This window comes from Megalops cyprinoides, chromosome 8 (genome assembly GCF_013368585.1).
Source record: "Megalops cyprinoides isolate fMegCyp1 chromosome 8, fMegCyp1.pri, whole genome shotgun sequence".
NCBI lineage: Eukaryota > Metazoa > Chordata > Actinopteri > Elopiformes > Megalopidae > Megalops > Megalops cyprinoides.
The window spans coordinates 11,887,057-11,901,147 of record NC_050590.1 but is presented as its reverse complement, the minus strand read 5'-3'; the positions used below and the strand labels follow the sequence as shown (position 1 = coordinate 11,901,147).

Genomic DNA, 14,091 nt, shown 5'->3' with positions numbered 1-14,091 from the left:
GAATTCCTTTAAGCACTAGTTACAACATGTTCTTTTCCAGACCAAGCAGCTGCAGATTGCTCGTCAACAGGTCCTTTGGGATTTTTTTTCTCCTCTGTGACTCTATAATAAAACTCATTATATTTCTCCCTTCTGAGCCTGGAATAACAAAGAATAACTTACTTTTGAACTAATGTGTAGTTGCCAGGCAACAAGATTGCATGTCCATCAACAGCCTCTTGGGTTCCTAGTATTTTCTGTGCTGTAGATAAAGATACTGTAACACCAGAGCCAGCCAAAAAATTATTCAAGGCATTATGGGAGGGATGAAATATTCTTATATGACATGTATATATCTGAAATACCTCACATTTAGTCATTTTGAATAATATTGAGATGTTTGGAATTCTTTTGCCCAAGTTATATCAACAGCCAATATGTTGTTGATGATATTCAAGTAATACTTTTCTATATAACCTATACACAGTTTCTACAAGCTTCATAAAATGCGATTAGGGAGTTAGATCAGTGATTGTAACTTACTGATAGAGAAAACTGAGGAAAACTCGCTAACCCTTGCCCTTTTCTCTCAACAGCACTGGAGGCTGAGGTTTTTCAGGGAATTAGTGCCACCTGGCGGCTGATTTAAATGCCACTATTTCTTCAGAGGGAAGGGAAAGAGATAAACTGTAAATCAAACTGAAGGGATAATAAGAGCTATTCTTTGTGTAGACAGCAAACACAGGGCTATCATCTTCCTTTGTATCACAGAAAGGTCATTCACTTCAGGTCCTTTATTCTGTATGAGCACATTTGAATTATTTTTCTGCTAAAAATAGATTTAATTCACAGTAGCAATTTTAACAGTATTTGCCAAGCAAGTTATTCTTTCTGAGTTTACAGTTGTTTTTGGTTGCTAAAACTCCATTTTTAAAACTTTTAACAATATCATCTGTGAGTAGATGATTTTGTGTGTTCTGTAAGGGCACCAAGTGACAAAGAAGACAACCTGCTTGGTGTCATTTGATAAAAAAATAATAAAATCAGTTTGTGAGCTTAAAATCTTCAGGTAAGCAAACAATATTTCCACCGCTCTGCATTGTACTTGCAGAACTTCACATGATGACTAATGATTATGCAATTATACCCTTGTGTTAAAAGTCTAATTAAAACTGAGCTGTTCTGTCTAGAGGATAATTGAGCTGCATGCAAATTGCCACAAATGTTTTATTGATGTAGTGGCCTTCGGTCTGGCAAAGTTAAAAAGACAGGGTTGAATTATTATTGGTCAGAGAGCAACAGCCTGCAGCGAGCAGAGATAAAAGTCTGCAGGCAACATGAAGGAAACTTTACCATGGGTGCTGTGGGTTGCAGCCGGTCCTGAACGAGCTGTATCATAACCTTGGCAAAGCTGGTGCAGAAATCACACATCATAGTGCAGGACAACCAGCACTGAAGCACTGGTGCAAGGACCGTGTGCAGCACCATATTGTCCCATCATTTCAGTACACTGTTCCTGCAACTATACTCTCCTTTGCTAAACTCCATCAAGGACAATCAAGCCAAACTCATTCATCTGTATCTAGAGATGGAAAGTATCCTTCCCTAAAAGTAATGGATGATGCATGCAGTTTTTTTCATCATCTTCAGAGCTTTTTCCAAGCTGCGTTTGGAAAGAGGACATGATGTGTGGTGAAAACTTGTGCGAGACACATGAAAGACTGGAAGGCCAGAAAAGGTTATACTCTGATGACTGTCAGTAGTTTTATCCCAGATGTACTGTTTGTTTCATTAATTTTGCTATGATGCAGTTATTTTCTTTAGTTTAGTTTTAATTAATCTGTTGGTGTTTCATGTTTTGTTCACGGTGCAAGTTTAGAGTTTTGAGATATCCCAATAAAATTTTCATGTCTAACTTGCTTTTACAGGTAGTAATTTTTTATTTTCATTTGTTTAGAAAAACAACCAATAGTTCCAAAAACTGGAGCATAAGCAATTTCTAAAAAAAAAATTATGCCGAGAAGGTCTCTGGCCTGATGTTATACTTTGTTTATATATATTTAATTTTTTTGTTTGATTAAATTGATGTCAAAAATGATGTTCCTAGCCTCATGCCCAAAACACAAAAGAATTCTCTACCCTCAAACACACCAATCACGAGTCCAATCTCATCTAGTGGTTCCTTTTTAGACTGATGTGAGCATGCTGCTGTGAAAGAAGATGCAGACATCACTGAGTAAAGTGACAGGTAAACATTTATTTTTCTAGTCATCTAGACTAGGTAAAGAGTGGAATGGGTTTGGTCTAATTTCTGCACAATTATATGGGTTACCACTGGCATTTCCCTTATAAGTTACAGACTAACAAGTACAGTCAAGCCTCACGATTCACAAGACACTCAGTACACAGACAGGTGATTACAGGCGTAAAGTGCTCTGCTCCTCTCATAGGGCTAACAAGCGGTGACTAGGGTGTCAGATCCTTGCGCTGTTGATACCCATGGGGCAGTGGGGCAGTGGGGCAAGTGGACCATGGCCGGGGATTTAGGCGTAGTTCTTCTTGATGAAGTTGATGAGCCCATTGGTGGAGGAGTCGTGAGAGTGCACCTCGCTGTCATCCTGCAGTTCAGGCTCAATCTTCTTGGCCAGTTGTTTCCCCAGTTCAACTCTGTTACAGGGATTAAAGATTTCACCAATTTAGTCTTACAATAAATATAAATCTAAAATCTGCTCTTTACCACTTTAGCTAAATATGAAGTGCAACAGAATTAAACTTTAATTAAATGTTTAAATGATTTAGTACTATGTTACCAAATTAAATTTAGGTTATACCAGAGCACTGACACTCACCCCCATTGGTCATAACTGTTGATGTCCCACATCACGCCCTGCACAAAGATCTTGTGTTCGTACATGGCTACAAATAAAAAAAAAAAACAGAGCCATGGTTCAAGGGGACAGTGGGGATATTAATAATGTAAGTAATACCAATCAACACTTTGATATGATAATGGTGAATCTGCTTCTGCGGTGAGACATTTCCTTGGATTCATGCATTACAAACTACAGTTTAAAATTAAAGATATTCAAATATCTTTGGTCCAGCCATCAGACATCTGGAATAAATAAAAAGTAAATAAATATAAACCTGCTGCAGTGCTTACCAACAAGTGCTCCAAGCATGAATGGAGTCAGCTTCTTGAACACAATGGAGTTGGTAGGTTTGTTTCCTTGGAATACCTTTAATAAGCAAAACATACATTCTTACTGTACATTCTTTTTTTTTTTTTTTTTTAAGAGATATAGAACCAGATCATTTAAAATGTATACAGGAAACAGCAGTAGCATTATTGCTTGCTTCATCTTTCACACCAAAGAAATAACCATGCATTTGTTTTTTCTTATTTCCTCAATTCTCTTGTTATGACAGGAAAGAGTAGGCTAAATATGAATCCTTAAAGTGTGTAGTATGGCATGTATCCTCTCCCCTTAGACTGCCTATGTCCACTCACTTTATGTGGCAGAAGTTTCTCAAGAGCTTCTCCGCTCATGCCGCCAGCCTCCAGCTCCTTCCTGGCCTCCTCTGTGGTCTTGCCCCTCATTAGGGCCTCAGTCTGGGCCAGGAAGTTGGCAATCAGAATCTGCACAAAGAACAGGAAATGTAAGTAATATTCTACTTCATTCTACACATTTACCTGCAGCTTAACCTCTTCGTGATTCATGAAAAATGCAAGATTAAGCAACTCGTTTGAAGCAAAGAGTTCAAAGGGAGACTTCATAAGCTGCTTTGCAGCAGATTTATCTTTTGCAGAATATAGCAAGAATGATTAACCTCTAACTACATCCACTAAAGCACGGTACACCTAACCCAGGTAGAATAATGACCTCACATATATACTGTACCATTATTCAATTCCTGCTGCATTTAACCATAACTAGACACAAGACTCATCTTCAGTTATCTGAAAGACTAAAAGAAAAGAGCCGGGCAGTAAAGACCCTGTTTGATTTTGGGAGCATGAGCAGACCTTATGGTGCAGGTTGTCTCTGATGGGATGCTGGGACTGGGCAGGGATGAGGAAGTCAGCAGGAATCATGCGTGTTCCTGTGGAAAGAGAAAGAAAAGCAGTCAGTGTCACTCCACCCATAGGCAGTGGCTCAGTTGCTTTCTATTAACCAGACATCATTATGCACACTTGTGACTGAGTGAGTCTATCCGCCCCATGTTTAAGTGTATGCTCCCCACCTTGGTGAATGAGCTGGTAGAAAGCGTGTTGTCCATTGGTCCCTGGCTCTCCCCACACAATAGGTCCAGTGTGGTAGTTCACACGGGTGCCCTGGCGGGTGATGTACTTCCCATTGGATTCCATGTCACCCTGTAAACAACGCATCCTTTAGTATCTTCCATTTGGCCTTTGTGTTATTTCAACTAAAATCAACTCTACGGCAGCCGGCCATCTCTTTCATTCCAGTGAGAGGCCACTGCTCTGTGGTTCCTGCAGTCTCTGGTGAGCATGCTCACACACCCTGCCAGATGGCCCTCCCCAGTTTCTCTCTGCCTGACTGACCTGCTGGAAGTAAGCAGCAAAGCGGTGCATGTACTGATCGTAGGGCAGCATGGCGTGAGTCTCTGCCTGGAAGAAGTTGATGTACCAGACCCCCAGGACAGCCAGGAGCACCGGCACATTCTCCTCCAGCGGAGCGGTGTGGAAATGGTTATCCTGCAGGAGAAGCGGAGAGACATGGAAACTCCTGCCGATGGGGTTGGGCTAAATATTGCCCATACCCCAACCCCCCCCCCCCCCCCCCCCCACCCCCCCCCACAGAGTAGTTATGACGTCCAAGATGCAGCACAGAAGGGGAATTTAGGTGTGAGGTAGCACTGTTGCATTACACATAGCTCCTGTTGTTACAGAGGTTCAGGAGGTTGTCAATTTTAAGCTAAATGTCAGCTAGTTCTTTTAAATTATCAATGACATAATTGGTCATTCAGATTCTCCACTGCACATTTCTGTGAACATAGCAGTATTAGGACAGCAGAACAGTTTGGTGGTAAGGTGTGGGGCTTGTTAAGGTTAAGGTTCTTTATTTGTCATTCCACATGTTAAAAACACAAAGAACGAAAACTGTTTCCCAGGACCAGCACTTAAAATAGATAATAAATAGATAAATAACCCAAGCCAAAAAAAATCAATACCTAAAATCATATAATAACTAAAACACATTGTTAAAAAACGAGCAGCATTTTGGGATGAAGTGCAGTAGTGCAGAGGACAACTTATGGCACCGAGTTCATGAGCCTCACAACCTCAGGGAAGAAGCTGCACCTAGTCTTGTTGTCTGAGCTCTGAGGCTGCACAGCCTTCTGTAACCACAAGGTTACCAATCCAATTCCCAGGTGAGGCACTGCTGTTGTACCCTTGAACAAGATACTTCTCCCAGATGACACTAAATATCCAGATGTCGCTCTGGATAAGAGTCTGCTAAGCAAATAATGTGTGTGTCATACAATTTTACCTAGACCTACTGTATAAAACCTGGGCCATGTGAAAAAAGTATGCCATACATAGGGAACATTAAAAGTTTTGTCATTATTTTTTATTACTATTGGTGTCATTTATCTGACAAAAGTTTGTAGATTAATCCAGGCACCAAATGTTTAAAGGAAAAAAAGAGGTCTCAGCTCTCATAGTTCCTATAGCTTCCATTGTAATTCCACACTTTTATCTGCATGAGGCAAAGGGGTGGCTGATGAGCTTTTTCATCTGCTTACCATCCAGTGAGCTCCACTCAGCAGCTGCTCAAAGTTCTCAAAGCCTGAAAAGAAGCATGAAAATCTCTACAGTTACTCTGCCTTCACAACATGACCTTTATCACAACTTACAACAGTAAATTCTGGTGTTGGTAAATTTCCTGGACAAGCTAAGGACTCACACCCATATACCTTTTAAATGTAAGGGGCAGTTAATACACCAGTGTTTCCAGTGGGATATGGAAAGGGTGCAGTAACTATAACAAAATTGGTGTCACCTATGTGCTAAACCTGAGTCAAGTAAATTATCCAACTTTAGAAATAAATGATTAAAATAAGTTTCCGAAAATAACTCACTTCCGATTAAGTAATTTGTTGTGTAATCAACCAGACAAAATTTAGGAAGTACAGTAATGCCCAGAGAATAATCTTGCCTAAGTAAAGACTATGCAAATGCTATCTACCAGCTATACAAGGGCCATAGGCATCAGTCATTAGAACTCATAAAATCTGTACAAAAATGAAATGGGGTTAGTTTCCTTTGGCGTACATACCAATGTGCAATGCAATGGACAATCCAATAGCAGACCACAGGGAGTAACGACCACCAACCCACTAGAAATACAAAATCTCTAATTATTCAGAATGTTCATAGCAGTCATGCAACCCTAGCTCTGTCAAAGAGACAGTTGCTCAGGATATTATCACATTACCTCTTCCCTCCAACTCCCCCCTCACAAAAGACAACTGAGCGGCTCTGTGTCAGACATGGCCCTTAGTAACGTGTGACAGTGAGAGCAGCCAGGACTCACAGTGCTTCAGGACTTGGCACATCTTCATGTTACATTTAACCCTAAGAAGTCTGCATGTTTTCAAAACAAACAGTGGCCAGTGTACAGTACCCCTCTTTTTAGAGGGGCTGGATCAGTCATATATGCCCAAGCCTTTATGCACTTTGAGGACATGCATCATATAAATTAAAAGCAGTACTTCTTGATTTGTTTTATGAATAGTTACAGTAAACAAGGCCTAATTACACTGAATATTCCAACCCTTCATCTACATTAAATTCTACACACTACATTCTACAGTTTTGTTCATTTTTATGGAAGTTATTTTTAAGTTGCCTCCTTACAGTCAAAAAATGTCTCGAGTACATATACATATTTTATAACATATTTTATATATTTTAGAATGTATATAAAAGTGCATTTCATCTTTTCAGCATTACTCTTTAAATACCAGAATTTTAATTAAATGGACTTACTTGTGGTAAACACTCTCAGACAAAGCTACAATCAATAACGCCATACTAAAGTGAATAGGATGGAGGATTCCGGTTACCCAGCAACTATCAGTCTTTGTGTGCAGACACCAGCTTCATAGTTCAAGGGCTCAGCTATTAATAGCTATATCCTGTAGCTTCGTCAAGTAAGTTGCTGGAGTGTGCTATGCATGACTATGAACACATGGCACTTACGTCCCAAAACTCGAACATGTTGTCGGTGTTAATCCCGAAGTCCTTCACTTTGGGCTGGAAAACACAAAGCAAGTGACTTTAAGCCTCTGTTGTGGAAAAAAAAAAAACCACAAACACGGAATGTACTGAAAGTACAAAGATCTTGAAATAAGGGAACTTACTGCATTGGTGGACAGTGCCACAAAGTGTTTGGCCACAGCAGACGCCTGTAAACAAAATTAAAAATGCAAGTTAACTTATACTTATTTGCTCATGGTGAGGTCCTTGTATACTCCTCACTGAAACAAACAAGCAACTCACATCTTTAGTAGCCAGCAGGAGCCACTCTTTTGCAGTCTCTGCATTGGTGATGGTCTCTTGAGTGGTGAATGTCTGCAAAGGACAGTACAAATGACTGAATTTACATCACAGAGACAGTAACAATAATACAATAATACAATTTAGCCGAGTTCTTAATTCTCAACTGCAGAACTGTGTTCATTCAGAGGTATGTTTCCAAATCTCCAATACAACGAAGACAGGTCAGTCAACATACTTTGCATGTTCAAAATTTCAAAAAGGGTATTTGCAAAATTACACCAGCACCACTATACACCTGTCCACTAATTCTATACAAGGGCATTAGATAGTGAAAGCATTAGTAGTGCACACTAAATGAAACTGTAGTGGAAACATTAGTGGCAATTCACCATATAAAGTTGGGCTTTGCTTCTCCAGAGGAGTAATTTCATAAGAAATAATTTTGTCTGACTTAACTTTTTTATGACAGACTACAGAAACATGGGTGGGAAAGACTGTCAGTCTCATTATTAAAGAGCTTTAAAATAACAGACTCAACCACTGTCACAGCGACTGGCCATCTTTGGAATGGCAGACTTTAAATCCTAGTTATTTTAAACCACTCATTCCCACAGAGGAAGTTACATAATTTGGAGGAGCTCTACCCTCCCCCACCTGACACTGAAGGTTTTAGAGTAATGTCAAGTCATGCTGACCTGTACATTCCTGGTCAATTCTGACCTACTATCACTACAGCAGCAGAGACTCAAGCTATTCCTACTTGCTCAGTGTTAAGGCATGTGCAGTGAAGCCAGTCAAATGTTCTGAAAAATTCCACCAGACATAACCTTGGCATCATTTCTACGATTGTGAACAGGCAATGGCTTTTGTGTTGGCTGGCTGTTTAGGCAAGTTGCAGCATGCAGAAATGCAGTAGAATAAACATTTTTAAGACTGAATAGACAGGTCTGGGGTATTAAATTTCAAGTCAGAATACTGTTGCAAATCCAACTGCAGCTAGAAGGAGAGTTATCAAAAATATCACCTATAAGCTGTTTTGCACACAACAGAGATTCCCCTGAATTTGTCTAACTCTAACCCATAGGACAATTATCTGAAGTTTTAATTACAGTTTCTGTCACTATATTTTAAGAACATCTGTTAAATTACATCTCATTTTAGTATTAATTCTCTAGTTATTTATAATTTTTTCCTATTCATCACTTCATATATATATTTACACTGTAATATACAGATATAAACTGTAATTATGGCATAATCATAGCATGCAATAGCATATCCACCTAATCTCTCATAAAACTGGTCTTTATCAAATGTGCAGTAACAAGAATAAGAAAATATATTCTTTGGAAAATTTTTGTCTGGGAGCCTTGAATCATTCCTGTGTCATTCCTTGCGACATTTTTCCATTTTTCTCTACACATGGTAAAATTGAAGAAAAAAAAAACTTCGGAACAAGGAAAATGAAAATAGCTCCAAGTCAGTAATGGTGTGAAAGCCCAGAGCCTAACAGCAGAGACTCCAATAAAACAACTGTTTGGCCCTTCAGGCTTTTCCACTGGCAACAGCATTATTCAACAGCACCTGCTTGCTCTATAATAAAGCAAATCTGCTTCGACTTTGGTAAATATACGTACCTTAGAAGCAACGATGAAAAGGGTGGTCTCAGGGTTGAGCTCAGCCAGGGTTTTGGCCATGTGCGTTCCGTCGATGTTTGAGACGAACCACACACGGGGCCCGCCCTTGGAGTATGGCTTTAGAGCTTCAGTGACCATCAGAGGGCCCTGGTACATGACACAAACTACTCAACACATTTCCCATTCTCCCAAGTCAGTTATGCTGCAGTGAATTCTCTCACACTATGCCCCAAGAGAGATGGGTTTTTTTCCCCCAAAAAACCGTGATTAAGATAACATAACTACTGAATTCTACTCACCAGGTCCGATCCACCAATCCCGACATTGACAACATCTCTGATGGGCTGCCCAGTGAAGCCCTTCCACTCTCCGCTGCGTACTTTCTGTGCCCAGAAACAAAGCAGATATATAAATCACAACATTAAATTTTTGATTTGCCCACCTCAAAAGAATCACTCTATGATGTGATAATAAGACTAACTATCACCAGTTCAGTTTTTCTTACATGACAGAAATTCTTCATTTTCTCCAAAACCTTGTTGACTTCAGGCATGACGTCTGCTCCACCAACATGGATGGGGGAGTTAGAGCGGTTTCGTAGGGCAATATGGAGAACAGCACGGCCCTATTAAAACAGACAGGTGGGTTAGAGTAACAGAGCCCTGTTTTTACTTTAGAGAAAAGTCTGGGTTAACAACAGATAGTAGGGATCCTATGTTCAATATCAACTGACACATATTAAGATACCTCTGAGCCTAAATGGGGGAGTCTGACCCATATCATGGCCTTGTCATACTGGTATTCAAGATTCAAGTGAGTGTGACAGTCTGGAATCTCTGTAGACTCTTTTGTGACAAAGGTTACAGACTTGGATTGGGACTGCTTTCAGTGTGTCAATGTAATATAACCACAATTGCAGTATTAGCAAGTTAAAAAAAAACATTAAAAACAAAAAACATTTTGTCTGATCTGCACAGCAATGTGCAGTAAATGTTGCATAGTTCAACAACAATGTAGTAAAACAGATAGATCGATTATGTAGATGTAGATTACTATATGTAGACTAACAAGAGATAATCTACATACAAATTACCAACAATGGGAATCACAAATCCATCTTGCATTTCACATCCAAATTCACACCCATATACCTTTTAAATGTAAGGGTGTGCTTAAAGGCAATATAGCAGAAGTAACTGTATAATACCATTGCACAATGCATGGTTTGCAAAAAGAGGGTGGACACAGCTTTCCTTTCACAATAACTTTGGTTAAGATAAAACACAATCTTGTGGTGAAGGTACAAGCTTTTTCAGACAGGAAACTATAAAGTTCAATACTTGAACCTTTGCAAATATTTGTTTTGTTATTTATTCACCCTGAGTACACTGCAGCTTTAACAGGTGTTTTAAAACAAATGCATATTCAGGGTTGGCTTTGAAAGAATCGTTATATAGTTTACAAAAATGCCTCTCAGGCCAGGCATTTTTTTAAAAAGGGTCATGGACATGACATTAAAATACATGTGTCAGGAGTCAGTTCCACAGTGTCTTGTTCTTGCTTTGTGTCATTCTATGCAGAAATACAGTGAATGTTGCAACATCTCAGGGAGTATGAACCTCAGTGAAATTGATCTTGTCTCCAGCGAACATCTTCTCCCTGGCTTCCTCCACTCCCCTTGATTTTGCCTGTGCAACAACAAAACAGAGCAGTGCTCCACTGACAAACAATTTAAACAAGTTTACATTCAATGCAACTAAAATTAAAGCATGCCCCACCCTTAAGCAAGCCTGCTTGTTCTTTTATGTCTCAATTGCTTCCTGATACAAAAGTGTTTTTTTTCTCTCAAAATACAGGTTGCAAACAATTATATACTGTCCTCAAACAGACCTTGCTCTCAGCTGAGAACTGTCTCATTGTGGAACTGTGCACATCCTGTCCCCGTACTGTTGCTATACTTACTGTATGCACTTCTGTAAGTCGCTTTGGATAAAAGCGTCTGCTAAATAAATAAATGTAAATGTAAATATACCCTGGCCTTGAAAAAAGAACAATATTTTGACTTTACTTATTTCCCATGTGTGATTGGAATGTCTCCATGAGTTATGGCAAAGATGTCAAATTCAGGAATGCAAATGTTCACCCAAACAAAGACTTGGTCTGTACGTAATAACAACAGGCTTAACCACAATGAGCCAACTGCATGCTCTCTTCAAATCTACAGCTATGATGTTGGTTCACGTGAAACCTTTTGAAGTGGTGATTTACAATTCAGTTCATGTGCAAAGGCAAGACTGGGGAGTTACCATGTAAGACCCTTCACTGTGAAAGAGGGGCTTTAAGCTAATGAGAAATGACAGTTGAATCTGTTCTCACCTTGTCAGTATGGGAAAAAATATATATGCCGTCACCCATTCCAGCCGATCACAGGACATAATAAAACTTCACTTATCAGGTGGAAACAATATTAATGTTAAATATTTTCATCATTTTAGTAATTATTTAAAATTAGTTATTGTTGTTTTAGGAAAACATACAGAAATCATTTTTATGGAATAGCATGAACTACGGAAATTGCTAAAATTCACGTGCACGTGCGTGTAATGTGTATTCCTTCAGCAAATAGTGTTATTACAACTTCGTGATTACCATGTCAATCAACATCTTCATGACGTCCTCATTGATGAGATTCTTTGAATAATCAAGGAGGATCTCCCCATCGTCGGTGTCCAATGTTGTACTATTCAGTTGAGAAAATAAAATTACAAAGTGATTAACACCAAAATCTGGGTCAATTAATTTTATTTCACGTCGTAGAATTACAGCAAATAACCTTTTGAACCATAAATTACCATCTGAGGGAAAGCGTTATCTGCCGCAATGCCTGAGTGGGTGTTGGCATTATAGGGGTAAAAGTACACAGTGTGACACATTATGCACCAATTCATGTGTTCCGCACACTCTTCCATGCTCAATATGTTTCACGAGTGTTACATGGATGTTAAGAGAATCCACAAGGTTAAGCTAAATTGTCTTTCCTGGCCGCTGCTAAAATAAGGAAGAGGGAAGTGCACGTCTCCCTCGTTCTTCCAGCAACAGGACCTCATGTGCTCGACCGCACGTAGCACTGCATGAATCAATGGCGTACGCAAAGACCGTTTTTGCGACATAATGGCACCGACTGGACAAATCTGTCAGATTTCATTTGTTAAGCATCTGTGCGTCTCCCTTTTAGCGGACTTCTTTGTTTATATAACGAGTGGACATTAATAAGATAATTGGCTATTGCCCTAGAAATCGGAGGGCGAGGATGTGGCCCATGGAATCGCACCGTACTGGCTAGCCGATAAACTAGCTAAAGAGCTACTGCAGCTCGCCATTTCGACCTGTGTAAATAAGAGACAATCTGCCACGAACATTTATTTCAAAATTAGGATTAATCTTCATTTTAAATCACGTAGATGTTTGATAAAGGAGCCGATTCCTCCAAAGGAGCCCGCCGTGACCTTTAGCTATTTAGGCTAGCTAGCTACGAGTTGACTGGCTACTACCACATTCCCGCACATCAACTGGTGGATTGATCTTTGAAAGAAAAAAAGAAATCATAATGACGTGCGTGAGCTACTTAACTGAGTTTAGGTGTGTTGGAAGGCATACTATCTAGCTAGCGTTACAGTGAATATGATGGGTATGGCTGGCCTGCGTCTCATGTTTCCCGACAGTAGGCTACCTAAATCACGTTGGATGGTTAGCACTCCACACTGCGCAGGTTACACGGAGCGACATTTTTACCGTAAGACCCCGCCCACACACTGTGCTTCTCAAGACTTTCATTGTTTTAACTGTCAAATACCAATAGCAATACACCTAGCCACCAAAACAGGTAACTAGATAATCTATCTTTTATTTCTTAGTATCCATGTGACCCTCACACATTTCATGTTCACGCTCTGGTAAACTCTGGTGCATCAGTCTACAACCGGTACAAAATGTTCTATGCCAGACGAACACATTAAATTTGACATTAGTGACGGGAAATTATTTTACGCATGGTAACATGACGATGGCTTGCAATTTACCAGAATAAACATTTTACAATATCAATAATTAACGTTGGCGACACAGAACGCTATAACGGAAGCAAGCCTTGTGCTTACCTGAATTTGCTGAATCTCTCCTTATCGGCATCAAACATCTGCCTCATGTTGAGGTTCCCAGCGTTGGATCTGTACCATTGCTCCAGTTTCTTGTAGTTTGGGTCGCTTGTGAGTCCCATGGTGCTGAGTATAGCTCGTAGTGGTCCTGTCTGTACGCCGGGAGATGAGTTAAGCGAAGCTCAGCTTGCTGATGGGAGAAGATGAAGGGCAATTCAATGCAGCGCAAGCAGGAAATCGCTTGACTGTTCTCCTCCAATAGCTGTGCAAGCAAGGTGCCCCTCCTTTTATTACGCCACTACGTAACGTTGTCTGGATATTCTTCTCCGCTCGCGTGCGCTTTCTCTCTTCTGATTGGTTTACATGTTGTAGTAAACGCGTCCTTACCAATAAAGCTGCCGATGAGAAAAGCAACACGTACTTTGATGGACGTTACATTGTATCAAATTCTCGGCACTGAGCAGACGTATCTTTTCCAGAGCGATTTACACGTTACAAGCTCAAAACTCACAAACGCATGTGACAAAACTTTGGTATCAAAGTATATCTACAAAATACACACAGGTGCTAACTACTTAGTTTCTCAATGTGTTATCTACCAAGCAACCTAGCGATCTCGCTTGGCAATAGCCATCTAACCATTGATTTACCTAGCTAACGGAAAACTATCTGAAAATAAAATTTGGTACCTTGCTATGTAACGTATTGGCGAGTGCCCCTCAAGGCTGAAAACAGAATGAGCTACCTTTTAATCTGGTAGGTAACTGCGACTGTATGAGAACAGCAAATC

At 39.9% G+C, this 14,091-nt stretch overlaps 1 protein-coding gene across 1 annotated transcript; it reads right to left on the bottom strand.

The window, feature by feature from the left end:
- Positions 1-2,216: 2,216 nt before the first annotated feature.
- Positions 2,217-13,571, bottom strand: LOC118781925 (glucose-6-phosphate isomerase-like). Its single transcript, XM_036535073.1, has 18 exons — positions 13,305-13,571; positions 11,797-11,887; positions 10,767-10,835; positions 9,653-9,772; positions 9,447-9,530; positions 9,148-9,294; positions 7,511-7,582; positions 7,372-7,416; positions 7,211-7,264; positions 6,285-6,345; positions 5,752-5,795; positions 4,547-4,699; positions 4,225-4,354; positions 4,007-4,083; positions 3,491-3,619; positions 3,143-3,218; positions 2,829-2,895; positions 2,217-2,646 (listed from the first exon to the last, which is right to left on the bottom strand). The coding sequence occupies exons 1-18, from the start codon at positions 13,421-13,423 to the stop codon at positions 2,523-2,525; spliced, it is 1,662 nt and encodes a 553-aa protein (XP_036390966.1). The 5' UTR covers positions 13,424-13,571; the 3' UTR covers positions 2,217-2,522.
- Between the last annotated feature and the right edge of the window lie 520 nt (positions 13,572-14,091).